Source organism: Polypterus senegalus, chromosome 7 (genome assembly GCF_016835505.1).
Source record: "Polypterus senegalus isolate Bchr_013 chromosome 7, ASM1683550v1, whole genome shotgun sequence".
NCBI lineage: Eukaryota > Metazoa > Chordata > Cladistia > Polypteriformes > Polypteridae > Polypterus > Polypterus senegalus.
Window position 1 is genome coordinate 145,107,299 of NC_053160.1, and position 23,089 is coordinate 145,130,387.

General features: G+C 41.5%; 2 protein-coding genes across 4 annotated transcripts in view; one reads left to right on the forward strand and one right to left on the reverse strand.

Annotated features, from left to right (window-relative positions):
- The window catches only part of rhobtb3 (Rho related BTB domain containing 3), a 154,287-nt gene that overhangs the window by 109,725 nt on the left and 21,473 nt on the right, over positions 1-23,089 (forward strand). Inside the window, exon 12 of one of the 2 annotated variants that reach the window (XM_039759375.1) lies at positions 5,952-7,705. The exons of the other annotated variant lie outside the window; for it this stretch is intronic. Within the exon in view, the coding sequence (XP_039615309.1) occupies positions 5,952-6,067 (116 nt within the window). The 3' untranslated portion in view covers positions 6,068-7,705. Of the gene's footprint in view, positions 1-5,951; positions 7,706-23,089 lie in introns of those variants that run through there. 2 annotated transcript variants of the gene reach the window in all.
- Positions 5,509-22,081, reverse strand: glrx (glutaredoxin (thioltransferase)). 2 transcript variants are annotated; one of them, XM_039759377.1, is made up of 3 exons: positions 21,763-22,081; positions 13,143-13,261; positions 5,509-6,080 (listed from the first exon to the last, which is right to left on the reverse strand). In XM_039759377.1, exons 1-2 carry the CDS (start codon positions 21,967-21,969, stop codon positions 13,148-13,150), a joined length of 321 nt encoding a protein of 106 aa, XP_039615311.1. In that variant the 5' UTR covers positions 21,970-22,081; the 3' UTR covers positions 5,509-6,080; positions 13,143-13,147. The 2 variants fall into 2 exon arrangements, with proteins under 2 accessions (XP_039615311.1, XP_039615310.1); XM_039759376.1 differs by having other exon boundaries at positions 13,132-13,261; positions 21,763-22,080.

The window sequence follows — 23,089 nt, forward strand, 5'->3', positions numbered from 1 at the left end:
CACACAAGAAGTACCACAATGGGCTATTACAGGCCCTGCCTCTTGACAGCCCCCCAGCCTTGACTCTCCAAGAAGACAAGGAAAAATTCCCAAAAATGGAAAAAGCCTTGGGAAAGGCAGTTCAAATAGAGACCCCTTTCCAGGTAGGTTGGGCCTGCAGTGGGTGTCATAAGAAAGGGGGTAAATACAATACAATACAATACACAGAACAGAACAAATCCTCAATACAGTATAAAAATAAAAATATTACAAGTACGGAGCAGAATTCAACAGTAGATTGTATCACATAATACGATTTGGATTTGTTCAGTGATAACTCTGATTACTCGGTAGCCAACACAACACATTTGCAATGGCTTATGGGTAGTTCAAATACAGACAGCACAGCACTTTGCTATTAGACTAATTGAAGCCAAGGCCAAATGAACATGGATGCAAAACTGCAGGATTTCACCATTGTTGAATAACAACACCATAGTGGACAGTGGGAGTTAAACCTGCTGAAAGTCACCAATGCATGTTGGCTCATTGCGGAAGTGAAAACTGCACAACTCAACCAAAGGTTTATGAACGGGTAGAAAGTTTTCAAGTGGGAAGGACAAGTGTAACCGACAAAGTTCGTTCTGGTCGATCATCAACATCCCGCACAAGCGCACATCAACATGGTGAAGGCCTTCATCAGAGCAAACCTACAGATTATATTTGGATATCAGCTATGGATCGGCACATGCCATTAGTGTATGATGATTTGGGGTACCGTAAAAGCTTGTGCAAGATGGCTACCCAGACAGCTCACTGATCTCGCAAGCCGACATCCTTCTGTGAGTTTCAGCAGGTTTCACTCCCTCTGCCCAAAGAAACCTCACTATGGCATGTTAAGTAACAATGGTGCAATCCCACAACCGAGCATCCATGTTCATATGACCTTGGCTTCAACTAGACTAACGTCAGAGCACTGCGCTCTGCATGTTCAAATTACCCATAAGCCATCACAAGCGTGTTGTATAACATCAGTTTCTATCTGTTACGGTTACCGTGTAATTTTCAAATTACCTTTGCTTTTTGATTTACCCTCATACATTATGAAAAAGTATGTCTTTTTCCTGCACGCCTAAATATTTTATTTCTGCTACTACTGTTATACGTGTGCTTTTCAGGTGCCTCACCAATTAGGAGATTCCCATCATAGGAAAAAAAGCATTAGCACCAATATGCAGTAGTTTTGATTTTCCACAACTTCTGAACATTAAATAAAATCCATACAATCTCCAGCTTTCTTGTAGATGTGACTACCTTGACTCCACCGATGTTGCCTGGTAGTGGTGCAGTACAACATCTAAAGATACAACACATTAATGCACATGAAGAGGCAATCCAGGCATGTGTGGCACCTTCAACTCACCTTTCTGCCTCCCTGGGTCCTGCTAAGCAAAGATCCATGCAATGTCTGCTGTTCTCTTGTACACTGTGTGAGCGGACAAGCAGCAGAAAGTGGAAGGAGATAACAGTTGCAGTGACTTGCTGTACTGCAAAACACACATTTGTCCCTAAAGTACTTGTATGTTGTCAGTGGTCAGATAACTACACCAACTCATACCAAACTTCAGATGTCAGCACAGCATTAAGTGCCCACCTGCACATTTCACGCCCTCTCCACTCACTACTACTGTAAAATGCTACAAGCAAGGATAAAAACAATAAAATTCTTCTTTGTATTATTCAGTTTTTATGTATCAAGTATAGGGTAAACTTTAATACAGATCGTTGTATTTTTGCTTAGCCAAGTGAATTGAGCATCCTAATTACAATAATTATTATTCAAATTACAGCGCTTTCATTTGTGTTAACATTTATAAATATTGTCCTGGTGATTTTTGAATCTTAACATTATTGTAGGAAATCAAATATACAATCATATTACTTTGTGAGCAGAGGTTGGTTATCCATCCATCCATTTTCCAACCTGTCAAACTCGAACACAGGGTCACAGGGGTCTGCTGAAGCCAATCCCAGCCAACACAGGGTGCAAGGCAGGAACAAATCCCTGGGCAGGGTGCCAGCCCACTGCAGGGCACACACACACACTAGGGACAATTTAGGATCGCCTGTGCACCTAACCTGCATGTCTTTGGACTGTGGGAGGAAACCCATGCAGACATGGGGAGAACATGTAAACTCCACGCAGGGAGAACCTGGGAAGCGAACTCAGGTTTCCTAACTGTGGGGCAGCAGCGCTGCCACTGCGGCACCATGCTGCCCAAGGTTGGTTATACAATAATAAAATATTGATTAATGAAATAAAAAAAAGTGTTTTTTATACTGCCAGATTTTAAGAGGGAGATGTTACTTGTCTGCTCGTTGGGACTAAAGGTTAAGTTAAGTCTCGCTGGGCAACTGAAAGAGCCATTTCCACCGAAGTATCGCCACCCTCCTCAGAATTTCAATTTTCCCTGACGCAGGCCTTCTGATTTACCCGTCTGTACTGTAGAGAGAGAACAATTCAAGAAGCAGTTAACAACACGGGATGCCGAGTATGAGCTGCCCAACCACAAATACAGCACAATGATATAAAATAAAAACCCACTCCATTCATCATGTAAACTGCTACACACAAGAAAAAACATGTACATTAACAATGTGTTTTAAAAGAGTGACTAAAACTCAAAATTCTTATAGTAGCTTTCATTTCCATACACGCAAAAGCATTGGGAACACTTTACTCCAAATCTAAACATGAAGAAAAATGTTATTCCTGTACAGAAAGTGAAGAAAAGGGAACATTAGGCTGTTCAAAAAAAAAAGCAGCGTCTGCACTTTACAAACTCAAACATTGACTGTATAAAATGAAAAATGTTTCCAAGATTTTGCTTTCCTTTGAATCAGTGAGCTAATATTTAGTTGCATAACCACTGTTTCTGAGAACTGATGCACCATCTGTGGTGCATGGAGTCGACCATCTTCTGGCACCAGGTATTCCAGCCCAGGATGATTGGACTACATTGCACAATTCTTCAGCATTTCTTGGTTTTGCCTCATAAAATGTTCACATGTTCACATTTTCGATGTCACCCCATAGGTCTTCTATTGCATTAAGGTCCGGGGATTGTGCAGGCCACTCCATAATGTCAATCTTGTTGGTCTGAAACCAAGATGTTGCTCGTTTACTGGTGTGTTTGGGGTAGTTGTCTTGTTGAAACACCCATTTCAAGGGCATTTCTTCTTTGGCATAAGGCAACATGACCTCTTCCAGTATTTTGAGGTATTCAAACTGATCCATGATCCCTGGTATGCGATAAATAGGCCCAAAACCATAGTATGAGAAACATCTTCACATCATGATGCTTGCGCCACCATGCCTCACTTGTCTTCACAGTGTGCTGTGGCTTGAATTCGGTGTTTGGGGGTCTTCTACGGCCCCTAGACCCAAAAAGAACAAGATTGCTTTCATCAGTCCACAAAATGTTGCACCATTTCTCTTGAGGCCAGTCAATGTGTTCTTCGACAAATTTTTACCTCTTCAGCATGTCTTTTTTTCAGCAATGGGATTTTGGAGGGGCTTCTTGCTGATAGCTTGGCTTCAGCTAGGCGTCTTCTAATTGTAACAAGTTCTCACAGGTAACTTTAGGCCTTCTTTGGTCGTCCTGGAGATGATCTTTTGCTGAGTCTTTGCCATTTTGGCTATTCTTCAATCCAGTAGTTTTTCGTTTTCTTCCACGTCTTTCAGGTTTTGGTTGCTATTTTAAAGCATTTGAGATCATTTTAGCTGAGCAGCCTGTCATTTTCTGCACATTTTGATACGTTTTCCCCTCTCCAATCAACTTTTTAATCAAAAGTATGCGGTTCTTCTGAACAATGTCTGGAGCAACCCATTTTGCTCAGTTTTTCACAGAGATGTCATGACTGTTGGGTCTGTTGGTTTTCTATTACTCTAGTGAATTATTTGCCATGTAGAAATTTAATTTCTACCAAAAATGGTGATTGATCAGGTTAGTGATGTCACACTGCTATTATTTTGAACACAACTGTCTATGACAATATATAATTTGGAACCACTGCAAAAGATATGTATAATTTATATTGTTTTATTATACACATGTACATGTATTATGAAATGTGATTAGCGCAGTAATGAATCAACAGCTTTGTCTTTCTTTATATTGAAGTCAGAGAGAGACAGCGCGCCATATTTAATGACTGGCAGACACAGATACAGGCAAAGTAGAAAATCCAGAACATGAAATGTCAAAAAGAAGTACAAGTGACTTATAACAAAATAGTGGGAAAAAAACACACACACGTTATCTAAAACTTTCCTGTGTTAATATTTCATAATACAGGTAGCCCCCAGGTTACGGACATCCGACCTACGACTTATGAACGAGGCCACAGCTGCGACGCATGCACCTCAGTAATTGCCGCTCCGTCATCTTTGGCCTGGGGATGCTGGAGGGGGGCGATTTCGCTGCTCGCGCAGTGTAGTGTCCCTCGGGCGGCTCCCGATGGCAAGCGGTGACCCGTGATCCATAGTCACCGGGGCCACAGCTATTGCTCGTGTGCAGGACGATGGTTTGCTGCCCACTCACTACGCTGCCGCAGCTACTGCTCCTGACTGGATGCAGGCTGGATGGAGCAGAGGGGGGCGTTTCACTGCCCGCTCAGCACACATTGGCTGGTAATGCTGCAAGCGGTGACCCGGTTGTGGCTGAACGGAGGCCATTGAGGGTGAACGGGGTGGCGGGGGTAGCATTGTAGTGTGCCTCGGATGGCTGCCTGTTGAATTGGGGTTGAGCAATTTACTACCCGCCTTTGGCCGCACCATGTTTGTTCTCGGTGGTAGGACACTGCAGGCAGCATACTGTAGTGGAGGTGACTATGTGGCAGCTGAGTGATGAGCCTCTCCTCGCCGCCCCCAGTCATTCTCAACAGTAAGCCTGCTTGTACTTTTCCGCACATAGCAGGAAGTTGTCTCTTGTCAGTTCATTAGACGTGTTGACGACGGGTGCCTTCCTGCTGTGATAGCATGTATAGATAGTGCTGTGCAGAAGAGCTCATCTTAACCTTTTGTCTTCACCCTTCAACAATGTCTCTGAAACACAAATCTGATGCAAGTGCTGGTGATACAGTAAAGAAGAGAAAAACCATCACCAGAAATAAAAATTTAAAAGGTCAGAGAGGTGAAACCCCATCATTCATTAGCAGGGCAGTTGGTTACAGTCGGTCAACAATAGCATTTATTAAAATAATGTACCGGTTCTGACTTACATACAAATTCAACTTAAGTACAAACCTACAGTCCCTATCTCGTACGTAACCTGGGGACTGTCTGTATTATGAGAAAATATAGATTTTGGAGTCTGCATAGAAAATGAGTATACATTTCTATATGGTGCTGATGTTCAATCCTTAAGGTGTTTGGAGAGCAGAGGTAGATCTAGTATCACTTTTTGGGTCACAAAAGTTAATCACCCCCCACCTACATATGAATAAAGAAGAACTCAGAGCCAAATATTTAAAGACAGACATTTATCAGATTCCAGTTTTCAATGCACATCTCACAGATGAGTGCTGGTTAACTAACAACTCCAGACTAAGCAGGTGAGACACTCCTGGAATGGATTAAATGGGTTTGATGATGGACAGACTTATCAGCTAATTTCTAAATAAGGATAAATACTGTTACAAAGATATTGGTTACATAAGACCAAGAAACAGACCATGACCATAGATTACCAGTTCTACTTTACTGATATCTACTGCTTTTCCTGATGCTGTGGTACTTGTGTGAGACTGCTGTAGCCTGAGCCATCTGGTTGTTAAAAGACAAATAATGGCAAAACTACATTTCAAAAATATTTCATATTTATTATTTTAAATAACGAATTTTACGTTACACTAAAACATTTTCTTTCAATAACCACACAATAAACCTGTTCCATTCTTGTTTTTTGCAGAGGAAGACCAAGATTTCATCGAGAAGCACAGGTGGCCTTCAAGGGTATACATGCAGGACCTTGCAAAATTTAGGCAGCAATTCTGTGTCCAAAAATCGTGCTGTGCTGTCATGTGACAAGGATGCTTCCCTGCAAAATAAGCACAACATGGTTTTAGTCATGCAAAAGTATGTCATCTGCAAAGACTGTACTTACAATACCATAAATAAGCAGCTTTGGAATACTCCATCTTGACAACACTTAAGGATAGGACGTCAGCTGCCTCTGAAGTTAACACTGAAAGCTGTGCATGCTGACCACTATATTTATTATTACATTTTTAAATTAACATCTATTTTTATACATTGAAATCCAGGTCTACTTTTAATCCCAGTCACTTTTACTTTAACACGTACCACAGTAAAAAGAAGGCAACACTCCTTTTTAGGCGATTCAACGTAGACTTGAGTTTTAATCCAGGGAAGTGAGCACAAATATATGGAGTGTTTTGAAGATCTAGTCAGGTCTAATCCTGTCCAGAGCAATCTCTAGAAATCAAATGCCTGGAAATATTGTGGGTTAGTTTAACTTAGGCCAGTGTTAATTCCTAAAAATGTGAATAACTAAGGCAACGTAAGAAATTACAGGTGCTTTTGTCAACATCTATACAGTATACAGTATTTAAAAATCTCAGCCTTTGCACAGAACAATACAACTCAGCCCTTTTGCGAATTGTAAAGGTGTAAAGCAAAAGTGATGCTGCCACCTCCCAGAACCCCCGTTATTTATGCCTTTGGTCCTTAAGCGGCTAATGCACGTAGATACTCGCCCCAGAAAGGTGTCTTAAAGTGGACTTATGTGCAGGGTATGGTTTGAGCCAATCAGAGCTCTCGAAGGAACGTCTTTTCTGTCAAACTGCAAGTGAACCAGTGTTGCCAAGGCCGTGAGGTATTAACGTTTTGCTTTTAAATCTTTTAATGCCAATAGCTGCTGAAAGGAAACGGAAATTTTATATATCAACAGCTCTAGTTCTCATGTTATCTCGCTTTTAATACTCAGGTGCTTTCAGGGTCCTTCAGCCTTAACATTTTGATTTTTAAAAACTGTTCTATACCCACAAACACTACTAGTTTCTCTCAGATATCTCTCCAGTTATTTGTTAGGTGTCATCCTACTTTTTAGGACAAATTACATTATATGTTTTTTCTTCCCTGTTTTATTTACCTCTTTGCCATTTTATATTCCTTGTGTATCTACCAAGAGGCCACAACAATGACAGTTTAGATCAGGGGACTGCAATGTCAGTCCAGGAGGGCTGTAGTGGCTGCACGTTACCTTAAGGATACTGTACGTCCAATATTGCTGTTGACGCCCTTATTGCTCAAGCACCATTTGTTGGCTTCATTTTAGCTGTCTTGCTTGTGATGATTCCCCAACCTTAATTGCTTATTTTAGTCTTAAACGGCTGCTTGTAATGGCTTCTTACTCGCAACAAGAGGCAAATGACAAAGGAAGCAGCCGTTCTTCATCTGACTTCTTTCCATTTCCACCTCTGTGTTTTCATCGTGAGCTATCCATCCATTATCCAACCCACTATATCCTAACTACAGGGTCATGGGGGTGAACTATCTGACTTAATAAAATGTTGGTGAGAAACTGAGAAGAAAAAAGTGAACGACTGAGAATTACTAATCAGAATCGGGTTGTAAATCACTTGGATGATATCACTGGAAAGAAAAAAAAAAAAAATCTACAAGCTGACATGGCAGAATGAAGACAGTAATGAGCCATAAAATGAAACAAGAGTGGTTGTTTTTGAGGACTGGTTTCTTATGAAGAAATGGGTTGGGAATAAAAACCTGCAGCCATTATGGCTCTCCAGGACCCCGGTTTAGATGACTGGAACAGGACTGCAGAGAAATGTCGGGAAGTGTCCGAGCAAGTATTTATACAGGAAGGTGTCATGTTAAGACAACATGCAGTTATAAGTGTAAATATCTTAAGATTTAAAATGAAAAGGCTCATCCCTGTGTGGATAGCACTTTGAGTACTGAGAAAAGTGCTATATAAATGTAATGAATTATTATTATTATCATTAAACTGACATACTTATGGTCAGTTCACAGTCCCTTTGGTTTAGTTCTCTAAGCAGCCAAGTAGAAACCAAGTCCCCACCATTGGGGTCTTTCCCACTCCTCTATACTTGAAGTCCTTTTCTGGATGTAAATTATCAGGAAACAATTTAGCAGGCCCACTTGGACTGGATCAAATGCGAATTGCTATTGTTTTGTAAACATCTTAATGCTAGCAATATGGAGAATTAAATAAAAATTCTGAGTTCCTGTCATTGCAATCAACTTTGGGCTGTTTGCATTCTAATAGCTTTATACTGCTAACATTTTTTTTATAAATGTTATTTTAAAGATAGTGGCATGCAGGTCCACTAAAGCATATATTTAACAAAAAATAACATTTTAATTATTGTTGATCTATTTATTGTATTTAAAAACTCAGTTAACTGCCTTTAAAATAAATTTTTTTCCAAGTGATAAATAAAATTTTAAACAATTTGAATACTAGACTGATGTTCCGATTCTTGTTTTTAATTTAATCCAAATGCGACACAGTTGCTAATGTTATTTTGTATAAGAATCACACTATTTGATTTATAAATGTGTATGTCAAAAAAGAATTCTGGCATAGCGCTGCTGCCTCACAGAAAGGAGACCCGGATTTGCTTCCCGGGTCCTCCCTGTGTGGAGTTTGCATGTTCTTCCCATATCTGCGTGGGTTTCCTCCCACAGGTTAGGTGCATTGGTGTTCCTAAATTGTCCTTACTGTGTGGGTGTGTGTGTGCCCTGCAGTGGGCTGGTGCCCTACCTGGGGTCTGTTCCTGCCTTGCACCCTGTGATTGGCTCTAGCAGACCCCCATGACCCTGTGTTAGGATGCAGCGGGTTGGATAATGACTGAGAATCCTGGCATAGTTTATGCAGAATGTTTCATAAGATGCCTAATGCTTAACCACATGCCACAGCAAGTCACACAACTATGTGTAGTGATACCGTTTCAGTCGAGGCCTGTTTTCCTCGAGTTCTCACTTCTGATGGACTGTGTGTGGATCTGCTATGCAGTATATTTAGCATAAACTGAAAGATCTTAAATTGGTAAGAAGGTCCACCGTATTCTGTCAGAGGGCAGTCATACTGTTCTCAACGTTTAGAATGATGCAACCAGACACAAAGCTGAAATTCATTAAAGGATAAGTTCAATATTTTTTAAATCAGTTATTTCTTTACAATCATGGTGTATATTAATTTGTTGTATGAAATTGTGTTTTAAGTTTTTTTTTTACATTTTAAAAATGTCCATTCTTGTAGTTTAACCTTCTTGGCTTAAATGTGAGTATCTCTTGGGCTCGTAATTCTATGTAACAATGTGTAACGGCCAAATCATTCTCCCAAAGCAGCAGCTACACCACCAAGACCCGTTACCTGGCAAGTTGAGGACGTTAGACCCAACAAGCCATACTTCTTCCAAATAAACTTCCCCCAATCAACAATCAAAAATCAGCCAACAAAAAAACTGTATATAAAATAATAAAGTAAGTATATATTGATAAAGAAAGAAATGAACAAACTCCAAACAATATATATATATCATACCCCAACCAACCCCGACATAACATTCAAACCCCAAAAGTGTCCGGCAGAAAGTAATAATAAAAAGAAAAAGAACAGCATAAGGTTAATATATAATACAAACCCTCCCTTGACCCCACACTGAACATAAACTCAATAAGACACACTTTTAAGTACGAAACGCACATAAAAGTCCAGATTTAACAGATAATGGTTGTGGACCTGGGTCAGCTGGAAAAACAGTCCTAGAGAAAGTACACAGATGAAAATGATGGCTTGCTCCTCTCCGCAAACAACAAGAGACAGTCTCACCGTGCTTGTCCTCGGTATGTGGCGTAATCCAAACACCCGGGGTTTTGTAGTGCAAAGCTGTTGTTGTTGAGGGTTAAAAGTGGCAGGTAGACAAAGGTGTGAATGATTTGAATTGGTGCTTTCTCCTGTCTCTGTAATGACATGGCAGTCTAGTAGAACGAGATATTTTTTTTTCTATCTGTCCTTCCGTTTAAATAGCAAATGATCAGATGCAGGTGATATCATGAGGGCCCCCATTGTTTCCAGGGGAGCATATTTACATAGAGACACAAACATCATGTAAACAGACGCTACGAAAGACGGGACTCGGCACAAAATACATTTACGATGACATTAACCATGTAGCACTGCTACAAATGGCAATATCCTGAGTAGGACTCGGATTAACTGATTTTGATGAGCTATACAGCGTTAAAAGCCAAGTAACATTTGGGACAACATTCTCCTGCCATCTTGAGGACGAAATAACATCATACTGCAATATAATCTTGACTTTTTGTATGTGTTCTGTAACTCTAACATAATTCAATATTCAAGAGAGTGGCAGAGCTTTCAATAAAACACAATGGCATATAAACGAAAAACTGTAAAGCCAGCTTTAGAACAAATGGAAACTGAACTGTTGAATAATGATGATGACATTGTGAATTGGTCATGCAAAGCTGACACAGACAGTGAAACTCAAGTATATGCCACTGTACAATTAAACCACCGTGGCTTACCTTAGTTTCTGTGAAGGTTCAGCGTGAAACAAGTAAGTTTGTGCCAAAAAAGGTAGAAGGACAAAAAAAAAAAAAAAAAAAGAAGATGTTAGCCCCCTAGGCACTGTTCAAAGTGCAGCCACTGTCAATGTTCATGTCAGGGAAATTGTGGAAGTCAATAAGCCTTGCACTGTGGTAGCTTGCAGTAATTCAATGGGCACATCACTTGTGTGGATTAGGCACTGACCTTCTACCCTCATACGCAAACAGCAGAATAAAATACAACTATGCAAAAAACAAAGTCATGCTTCTATTGCATTGACTGCACCATCGGGCTGCGTGTTGGTGACTGTGTCAAAGCATACAACATGAAGAACATCTACATCAGTGGAACCCTGACGTACCTATCCTACTGTATTTCTCTTGATGTTTTGCTATTTATTTCTTTCTGTTACACATAATAACATTTCTTCTTGTTGAAAAAAGTTCAGCGTTAAACATAACACTAAGGGGTCTATAATGGTGTCCAAGGGGCACCACCCCAAACATGCACTGAATATGTCCATTGTTCAAGACAAGAATGTTGCCAAATATTGATCTGCATCTTGAGATTGCACCCATAGTGTAATGATTTTTTTTTTTAAACATAGTTTTGTGAGATTCACCCATTTTTAAAAGAAGACCAACTCTGTGCTTCACCTCACTGCTTGTCTCCTTCCAAGGACATGGCTTCCTCTGGCATTATCATTTTCTCTTACAGCTGTTACTGCCTTGGTTTGAATGGCTGTCTCTGTCCTGTAGACAACTAGGCAATAATCACTGAAAAAAAGTCATACAATTGCAAACAGTCTTTCACTACATGTGATAAAGAAGATCAGAGACAAATCTGATGAAATGTCAGCACTCCAGTAATTTCAGTCTTGGACTACTGAAAGCATCTGCAGCAGAGGGGTGACTTGTGGAGTCTGTGAAGTCCAGGCCGCGTACAGCCCCCCTAACCCCGACACAGACAGGCTGGACACGAGTTTGGCACACAGAACACAGTTTGTTTACATGTGGCGCCTCTTCCTTTGCTCCCCACAGCACAGTACCAAATAGCACACAATGTTTAGTCCCTTCTTTCCCTTCTCTTCTTGTCCGCCACTACTTGTCCTGGCAAGTTTTGTCCTCCACCTCCCAACTCTGGCTTCCTGAGTACTGTAGTGGCTGCTGGCTCCTTTTATAAGGCACCCGGAAGTGTTCCACGTGCTTGTTGCTCTACTTCCAGCACCACTTCCGGGTGTAGTGGAAGAGCTGCATCCAAGGGTTCAACAGAAGCTGCAGCACGCCCTGGCAGTGCCCATGGAACCCAACAGGGCTGCACTAAACTCCAGCTCCCATGGAGCCCCCTGGCAGTGCCCCCACTGAACCCAACAGGGCTGCACTAAACTCCAGCTCCCATGGAGCCCCCTGGCAGTGCCCCCACTGAACCCAACAGGGCTGCACTAAACTCCAGCTCCCATGGAGTCCTGCAGTATTCAAAGGCACTCCTGCCACCTGCACCTAGCCCTACCACCTAGGGGAGGTAATGCTCTGGATAGGCTCCTTCACTCGGGTCCTTCCAGTGTGGAGGTGTCCCGACCGGCCAAGGGCCCCAGCCGTATGACACAATACATAAAAGCCTGTTGCAGGTCTTTGTACGATGGAAGACTTCACCAGCATCAGTGTGTGTTAATGCTATGAGGATGATTAAAAAAAAAAATCACTCCCAAGATGATGTCAGATTGCTACAAATCAAAATCCAGAACTGTTTCATCAGATTATGCACTTGAACAAACGTCTACCAACAAGAAACAGTGAAAAGTTTCTATTTAATTTTACTCACTCATTGTCAAGTCGCCCGCTTTCTGCCAAACTGACTCAATCTACATGCACACAAACATCCATTTATGTGCACAAGTCCCATTATTTAATTTAAAACATGGCATAAATTGAAAAATTAGTAAAATGTTTTGAAAAAAAGGAAGACAGATGGGCAGACGGTCTTTTTTCTGTAATTAAAAGTGAAGCTGCAAATGAAAAAGTCTTCAGTATTCAGAAAATTCACCATGAGAGAGTGGACAGGCACAAAGCAAAACGAATAAACAGAAAGCGTAGGGACTGTCTTTAACAAGCAGATTCCACTCGCCAATCCTGGATAGGGCATCATTACATCATACAGGAAACTTTTACACACATTGAGCCATTTTGGAACTGCCAGTTAATCAGATTGGCAGTTTTCTGGGATGGGGAAGTCAACTCTTCACAACGACTAGAGCGAGATCCAGTCCAACACCTCTGGAGCTGTCAGGCAGCATTGCTGACCGTAATGACACGGTGCCACCCTGTAAACAGATTCAACAATCTGAAATACATATAAATTGTGGGGGTGCAAGAAACTCCATCAGCAGTGAAACTTAAAATTTAACACTCTGCATAATGTTTGTAATTGTTGAAGAGGTCAGTATATAACTGAAATAGGATCAAGAAATATTTGAGACCCAGATGCTAACCAGAAGGATGGCACCTACCAGATACGCACTTGTATTAGTTCAAGGCTCCAATGGCTTGCAGCCTTCCTTCCAACTCTCCTCTCCTGTCTAGCTGATCCACATCACTCCCTCCTCCAATGCACTCTTCACCAATAAATACACGTGGAACCTGCAGACATGCAAGAAAGGACACACACATTTTTGTTAGTTTCTTTTGTCGCCACTTTGAAAGCTGTGTGGATACAATTTGGGAAGGATATCTTTAGTACTAGGGTGTTGAACCGTGTTAGCCATTACGAATGTTGTGAGAAGTCAAGTAAAATAACAAGTTTTATTGGCTAACTAAAAAGATTACAGTATGCAAAATATTGGCTTTTTAGTTAGCCCATAAAAGGTGTCATTTTACTTGACTTCTCACGGCAGGATATCTTTAAATTGCAAATCATTGTTCCACTGTATGGGTATTGAAATTGCATCAGTTTCCCAAAGCTAATCATCTTGATGAAGGGGCACACAGGGTCAATTCTGTTAGCACTAGACAGAGGGCATGAACACAGATGAAATGCCAGTCCACTGCAGGGCACACTCTTACACACTTCAGTAGACACTCATAACAGAGCAATTAATTGACTGTTCATGCTGTTGCAATGTGGAAGTAAACTGTAGCAAATAGAAGGAAGGGTCCGGTCAGGTTGGGGAAACATGCACTAGTACAGCACATTGCCGCACCCACCAAACGGATCTTGGTAGGCAACGACACGTGGGCCAGTCCCACCCCCTAGAAATGACCATCTATCTGCCACAGCCAGGTCCAACAACTAGGGTCCTCAACAATGAGGATCCTGTGAGCCGGTTACCCTCAGGGAATTTCGCCACATTACCATAGTGCCGTTACTGACGCTCCCTCACAATGCAGGTAATCTGCCTCATATCTGGGACTCTGTGAGCAACTGCTCATTCAACACAAAGTCAAACCAGCAGTACCCAAGAATTCTCCAAAGAGACGCAGTGCCAAAGGAGTCCAGTCTTCGTCTCAGGTCACTGGAGAGCATCCATATCTCACATCCATATAGAAAAACAAGAAGCACCAGGACTCTAAAGACTTGGACCTTTGTCCATTTACAAAGATATTGGGAGAGCCACACACCCCTTTCCAGTGACCTCAAGACCCCTCATTTGCTCCCAATCTGTCTACTGACTTCATAGGAAGGGTCAACAGAGACATGAATGTCACTGCCAAGGTAAGTAAACCTTTCAACGAGATCGACATTCTGTCTGCAGACAGACACACTGCCAATGGCTGTGCCCAAGATCTTGGTTTTTTATCCAGGACTCTTACAAGCCCAGACACTCAGACTTCTCACTCAGTCTCTTAACATCCCCGATCAGTGACTGCACTGACTCACCTCACGGGCACCCATCAACCAATGAGCGAAGTTGCGAATAAAATGTCTCCCACACTGCGGTAGGAGTACACACTGAGACAACAGACTAAGCACCCAGAGAGTGCCTTAATCTGAGCCCCATAATACACTCATTGAAAGGAGTGACACCATCGGAAGGAGCCAATCTGCCACACCAATAGCTACTTCCCCGAGTATGACAGCCATCAGAGTGAGCAGACCAATAAAAGGTGTACTCACCTACAGAGATTTGGCCAGTCCCAGATCTATGCACCTCAGATAAGTGGCACCAGTGAAATGTGAAGTTTATGAAGGTCTTCTGACAGTAGAGAAAGATGATCATCATGTCGGACAGGCAAGATGTTCCCGAGCGGAGCACTTCAGTGCAGCAGGCGACACCTCAGCACCACACTAATTCTGATCCCCAACAGGCCTGACCATATTGGCTCTCCAACGGTTTTGACTCTTCTGGGGATGAGGCTCCCGAGGACTTTTCCCCCCATCCCATTCAAAATGTGAGCAGCATGTCTATGGGCAGCTGCAACAGAGCTACTCTCACGTAGAGCAAAAAGGGAGTCCTGTCTGCCGTTTCGAAGCTGCAAAATGTTTTTACGGTGGCTGGAGTGTCAATCCTGCCACCAACCCCCAAGATTTTCATGCCAGTTGGAGGACCAGCTTGCAAAGTCAGATGCAGTTTAACGTCATACCCAGGATGGGACGGGGGTGGGGGATAAAAATGTCAACATAGCGAGAACAAATAGAAGCAAATAGAAGGAAGGGTTCGGTCAGGTTGGGGAAACATGCACTAGTACAGCACATTGGATTTTAAATACAAAGAGACTGACCTCGGAGCTAAGAGGCGGTCAGGTTGACTGGAGCAGTACTTCCCATAGAAAGTTCTTATCGGGTGTCATTGGTTGCTTACAGGGGCCGGGTGGGGATTTGAGGGGGCATTTAGGGGTCGGGTTGGTATTGGGGGCAGGGTCTGTCTTAGAGGTAGCACTGATAAATATTGAAATAACAGCAGCAATAAATAATAAGAAGAATGTATTTTAATGAAAAGAGGAATACCTAGAAATTTTTAATGGAAATACAATAAAAGCATACATATAAAATTATTACTGATTCACACTCTCCACCTTATTACAAGTAGTAGGACTGAAGAAGACAGTTGTTTGCTTGTCATTATAAGTGACATTTTTGAAGATGAGAAGAACCGCAGAAATGCATTTGCTTTGGTGGCAAGAAAGAAACCATGTTATTGCCTAAAGGCAGTGTCAAATTTACATTTTAAAACAAGACACAAGTTAGATGGAAGGCCATGTAAGGAGAGCAGCTACTAAACTGACATTCATTCTCGGTCACCTTGAGTCAGTCAGTCAGTCAGTCACTGATTAATTACAAGATTGTGCCCTAAGTCTTCACACTGATTAAAAGCTGTGCAGTACATGTAGGGCAAAGTGAGGATCATGTTGGCAGCCAATCGAAATAAAGCTGGAATGAGAATTGGAGCTCCACACAAAAGTATAGGGTGGTCCAGATATAATTATGCAATTTTAATTACACTATAACATAACTTTATTACATAGAAAATCACCCGAAAAATCCCGGACCATCGAGAAGTGTGCGAACTGACGACATGAAGAATCGTCTTCGCGCGAAATGGAATCGTCCCCGCATAAATCAAAGTCATCCAGACGATCTGGATCTGCATAATTAGATCTGGACCACCCTGTAAATTAAGTAAATAAATGAATGGTAGGGGAAACACTGTGCTGTGTCACCATGCATCCTGAAACATTGTCTACATATTAAATAATCTTCTCATTGGGTGTGGGTGGAGTGCAGACAAAACTATTGTACCTGTAATGTACAATGGATTCAGAGAGTATTCACACACCTTCACTGTCTACACACTTCATCGTATTGTAGATTTCATTTTAAATTGTAAATTTGCATTTTTGCACATCAACCTACACTCAATAACCTGTAATGGCAAAATGAAAACGTTTTCAGAATGGTTAGCAAATTTATTAAAAATCAAAAACTGAAATGTCTAATTTATTTAAGTGTTCAGACCCTTAATTCACTACTTTGTATAAATTTCTTTGGCAGCAATGATGCCTTCTTGAGTAAGCCTCTACAAGCTTTGCTAACTGCAAATCCACTGCATCCACTGAACAGTGTCATCTCCAGGCAGAGGAGTAGCTTCAGTGTCAGACTTTTGTCACCGTCCTGCTCCACTGACAGACTGAGGAGATCGTTCCTCCCCCACACTATGCGACTCTTCAGTTCCACCCGGGAGAGTAAATGCTAACATTACTCAAAGTTATTGTCTGCTTTTTTATTTTTATTTATTTATTTTATTACTATTTCATTTAATATTGTTTCTTTGTATCAGTATACTGCTGCTGGATTATGTGAATTTCCCCTTGGGTTTAATAAAGTATCTATCTATCTAACCTGGATTTATGCAGTTTATCCCATTCTTCATGGCAGATCCCCTCAATCTCCGTTAGCTAGAATGGGAAGCACCTGTAAACTGCCATCTTCCTGTCTCTCTATACACGTTTTATGGCGTTTAAATCAGGACTTTGGCTGGGCCACTCAAGGATAGGCAGACACTTGGGCCAAAAGTCACTCCGCATTGAATCTTTGTCATGCTGAGAGGTGAATTGTCACCCCTGTCAAAGATAGTGTGCACTCTGGAGCAAGTTTTCTGCAAAGAGCTCTGTATATTTAGCTGCCTTTATCTTTCCCTCAAGCCTGACCAGGCTCCCTGTCCCTGCCGCTGAAAAGCACCCCCATTGCATGATGCTGCCGCCACCATGCTTCTCCGTAGGGATGGTATTAGGCAAGTGATGTGCTGTGCCTTGTCTTGTCTTCACCAGGTATAATGCTTGGAGTTTTGCCCAGAGAATTCAATTTTTGTCTTAACAGACTAGAGAATCTTTTTCCTCATGCTCTCAATGTCCAGGTGGGCTGTCATTTCACTTGCTTCCGTCTACCCACTCTAGCATAAATACCGGATTGATGGAGTGCTGCTATTCCAGTGGTCTGTTAGAGTGACCACCGAGTTCTTGCACCCTGACCAAGGCCATTCTTGCCCGGCTACTCAGCTTGGCCGAAGGGTCAACTCTAGGAGTTCTCGTGGTCCAGCCATGTCAGTTTGCCACAGGTGGACTCCAGTAAGGTTCCAGAGACATCTCAAGGTTAATTAAAACAAATAAAATGTAACTGGCCACAATTTGGAGTGTCACAGTAAGGGGTCTGAATATAAATATAAATGAGAGATTTCAGTCTTTAAAATTTGCAAACCTTTCTGAAAACATGTTTTCAGTTTGTCATTATGGGTTATTGTTTGTAGAGTGATAGGCTAAACGGCAAATTCAATCATTTAAAATTACACCTACAACACAATAAAGTTTGCATACAGTGCAGGGGTCCAAATACTTTCTAAATTCATTGTACTGTATTTATTTGATTGGGTTTTGTTTTGTTATTATGCTCCCTTTTCTTAAAGGATGATTAAATACCAACCTAAACACCCACCCACTTGTGCTGGAAGATTTATAAAAGTATGATATTCAGTATTGATACTGGGTTTTGGACCTCAGTACCAGTACCAAAACAGCTTAGAAGCAAATAACAGATAATTATTAAACCCTCCATCTTACCTCTTTGGTGGGCCACATCATCACGTCTCACTATGCACTGCTTCCCTCGTGACAGCATCATGGCAGGTAGTATATAATGGTTACAGAAACAAGGGTTTGGGAATGGTCCCCTGATCGCAAAAGAGGACAGGTTTTGTTTTGATCAAGTAGACATTTCCTTTGTGTTCCAAAAATTCCAAAATGCTGGTACAGTTTTACAAGTTGGATAACCCTAATACATACACATACATACATAAATCTTTGAAATCTTCAAAACTGGCAACAGATGATGATTTATCTGGATGTCTGTTTAGTAGTGCAGGGGTCACACAGAAACACTCCAGCTCGTGAGCCACTCCAGGCCAAGAGTGCACCTGCCAGTGAATGACAATAGTGACAATAGTGTAATGACAGATGCTAAGCAAAGACGCCATCGTAACCATAGGGATGATGTCACTTTGTTTAAGCGAGTATGGCTAGAAGAATGCACTTTAACAATGGGAAATTGGTGCCATACTAAGACAGCCGTTGACTCGCCAGATCCAAAACCTGCTGCACCCTCCCTTTCCATAAGCCAGTTCTTGTCAATTCACTCTGACATCAAACACAATCTTTGAGGTTTAAAAAAAATGCCCAGTTATGCAGCCACTCGTTTAACAGTGTCACTTTAACTGTGCTTCTTAGGTATAAAGGCTCTACAAACTGCTCTACACAAACTTCAAAGGCTATTGGACATGCACATTCGTTATAGGGATGTCAGTTTACTTCTGTGAAGGATGTTATTCTTATAAGAGGAGAGCGAAGCATTTAATTATATATGTTATAGTAATAAAATAATGATGACAAACATGCAGATTTTTTAATCAGAGAGTTTGTGTATGATAATAGTTGCAAATTTTATTTTCTTATTTATTCTTTCCAAGGCAACTTACAACACCTGAAATACAAATGGTTGCATTACTTTTGTTTTTCCAACTGGGGCACAGGCAGGTGAAGCCCCTTACTTACAGACAGTGTCAATGGCAAGACCTGATCCAACAACCCCAGGGTCTGAAGACCAAAGTCTTAACCACTGTGCCACACTGCCTGCTATCATTATTAGTAGTAGTAGTATTTTTAGTAGCAGCAGCGGTGGTAAGCAACATTTTTCATTTACAGTGGCCATTGAATCTGTAGATCTCTTACTAACAAAAGAAAATTGCTTGTTTTGATTAATTAGACAGACAGACAGACTGCCTACCTGCTTCTGTATGCACTTTAGAGTTATATATACTGTATTGATGGAGTGTAGAAGTTAATATCAGGATTTTAAAAGTTGATATCAGTTCTCCAAAGTCTGATAAAGTTTATGAATTTTGATATCAACATTGTTTAATCTCAGCCTTTCAAATTTTGTTATCAACATTTAGAATTATGTTCTTTTACTTTAGAAACCTCATACAATGAAAATTGATATCAAGGTGTTAAAGCTTGAAAATGCACGTGTGTATTTTAAAAATCATGCAGTAATTTAAAGCTGAGCAGATGAAAGACATGCAGGTTAAGTGGACTGGCAATACTAAATTTGCCCTTGTATGTGGCTGGAATGTGTGTGTGTGTGTGTGTACACCTTGCAATGGACTGGCGTCCTGAGCAGGGTTTGTTCCTGCATTATGCCCTATGCTCACAAGGGTCTGGCTCCAGCACCACCCTGACCCTGTTCAGGACTAAGTGGGTTAGAAATGACATAGTAAGTTTTTTAAAATGTAATGATACACACCTAAAATTAGATATTGATATTGCTAAAGTGGAGGTCAAAAAGTTAAATAAGAAACATGAAAATCTTTTACACTGGGCAAAAAAATAACATAACAAACTTTTAAAAAAAAAAAAATAATTTTAAAACCTTAGTGTGATTTTCCCGAAACGTGTTATCAATTTTGAAAAAAGTGTGACATCGACTTAAAATACAGTCATTCACGCCTTTAAAAGAACCAAATAAATGATGCTTTCCCATAACCAACTATAGCATTACCCTAAGAAACCACTCTAGCACCACCTTTATTTTTAATGGTGTCTGATGGAGGTCCATAAAGGGCTAGATCACTAGTAAAGCACCACAATTCGATGTTCATAATCACTTAAGTTGAAATTGCATGAAACGATACGCTACATGCTTAGGCTTGAAATTTGTCATTTTTGGGCTATGATCACCGGTAAAGAACTACATATCAAAAATACCATCATATTCGTGATCAGCAATCTCAAAATGGTATAAAACAACACCCTACCTGCCTATATTACCAATGCCGAATCTTTTCAACTTTTTGTGAAAAGGAGTAACTTTGACCCCTCTCATCCAACTAGTGGGTGGACCCCTGGGGTCAGATGACGATGCATAGGCAACTTCAAGTTCTACTGATCATTTTTGCTGAAGACACCTATTGGTTTACTCTTTATCATAAGGGTGCACTTTTTTGCACAAAGTATTGTAGCGTTCTGTTCTTTATTGTAGAGTTCTGTTCTGCAGTTTGTGTTCTGTGATTTACATTCCTCTCAGTTATTTATTCGGTTGTCCCTGTTATGGACTGTAATAGAGTGGAAGGTAAAGGAGGTTCCGGAGGGATGGGGGGAGCGCTGTGAAAATGGAGGAGGGGTGTGGGGTGAGGGAGGAGAGGAGGACGTTCTTGTCAGCCTAACAGAGTTTTTTTTGGATTGCTGTCTGTTCGGCGTGGTTGTGGCCAACAGCAACCATTTTTTTTGTTTGTGACTAATAAAGAGGGAACTAACCAAGTGACCGTCTCGGATCGTCATTACGTCTGGAAGACGCTACAGTATGGTCCAAAATTTTACTAAAAAAAGAGCTTTTTTGGGTGTAAAGAACCAAAAATTGAGGGTGGGAGACATTAAAACGCATCGAATATAGCATATGTTGGGGTTATGACTACAAAGTGTTCATAAATAACTCTTCCGAACATAACTATGTAGAAACGGGATTTCAACCGCTTGATCTTTACCGTTTAAGTCTTCAAAATTTATAACCACTCGACCTAATATCGACATATCCATCTGCAGCGAGGTATTAAGTTGAGATTTCCAATGGTAAAGTGTACTGCAAATATGTAATCTTTTTCGTGTAGTCCTGTCTTTTGGTATCTGAATTCGGGTAGGTTCGTTTTCAAAGTTGTGTCCGACACTGAGCTGTGACTTCTCCACATGCACTCGCATTTATCCAGTCTGCTCCGTACGATAACGCGTGAACGCAGCATACGTAAGGGGGAAGCTGCAAATTCTTGCCGTATTCTGTCACCTAAAGTAGTCGCTTTAAGTGAATTCTGGAGTCGTGGAGAACCGCAACCTCATCTCTTCAAGCAACAAAGCGGGGCGGGGCGCGACGCAAGGCGGAAACTAAAGCGGCGTAACCAGATGCGATGACACCAGCATACCACACGTACAACGGACATTAAGTAACACTACCAGGGTAAGTGGAGGAAACACACGGGTTCATGATGAGTGAACCTTTAACTCTACTCACAGTCTGTGCCATGATTTGTAAGGCGTACAGGAGCTACGCTAACCCCTGCGCCACCACGCCGCCCGTTTCCATATCTCCTTACACAAATGTAACTCACCGTCCTCGCTCCAGTTTTCTTCATTAAATAGTCCTGAATGCTGCTCATATCCGGTAGATTGCTAATGTCCACAAACTCCAGATGCCCGTTTTTAATATTATACTTGGACAACACCTGCTTCGCGGTGACACAGTAAGGGCACGTCGGCTTGAGGAATACGACGACTTTGTTTCCGCTGATTTTCCCGTCTACAAACTGCTGCGCCATTGCTCCTAACTTGGTAAAAAGCAAAAACGAGAAGCGTCTAGAGAAGTCTTCTCTGGCGGCTTTCAAGAACTTGAGGCGAGGCGGGCGTCTTTCTTTTAAATTTCCACACCATCTAGTGGGCGGGGCGAAGGCGAGCCAGTGCTGCCGCATTCAGTGACGCGGAAGGATACATGAGGATCATAAGGCTTCTGGCTACAGAGCCAAATATCCTGAAGTGCTGGATTGGACATCGGGGGCGAGTAGGGTGGGGCGGCATTCACTCGCAGTGAGCTATGAGCTCGGGTGGTCCAGTGCTGATCTGCCTTAATACGCAATTACGGTAACAGGACTAACTTTCGGGTATCGCGCTGTTGCAGTGTACCAGAGAGCGGACTAACTAAGGTACTAGGCTGAAGTTGGCTCCTGTACTTGTTCGGTTCCGTTACATTTTCACACAGCTTGAGAAAACCAGTTTCTTATTCTACATTAGCAGCAAGACGGATCCCTTTGATAAATAACAGTTATAAAAGTAGCCGAGCTAAAGGTATTCCATACGCATCAGACGATAAAGGACATGGAAAAGCACTCCTATGTCATTAAATAAAATGTGGTAGCCATATTTTATATCTATTTTTGGACTTGTGTTGCGTGATGCAGAATCAAAAATATTCAACGCAATGCCATATAAAAAGCCAAGCGATGCATGGAAATATTTATATTGCAGATTGTATTGTGGCAGACAGACACACTCTGTTATCAAGGAAAACACCTTTACTCGTTTTGTTTTTTATTCTGGTAGAGTTGTACATACAGCTTTTTCATTATTTACTTAGGACACATTACACTACTGGCTTCTTCACTTTGTTGAGTGTTAACTCTTTACTGTGATCCTGTTAGGTATGGACTGGTCTCCATACTACACTTGGACTGTGACAACCACCAACACTATGCACTTCTTTACCAGGCTTTCATCACCTTTTGTTCACATCCATCCATCCATTATACAAAACCCTTTATATCCTAACTACAGGGTCACGTGGGTCTGCTGGAGCCAATCCCAGCCAATACAGGGCGCAAGGCAGGAAACAAACCCCGGACAGAGCGCCAGCCCACCACTTTGTTCTCATATTTACATATATTT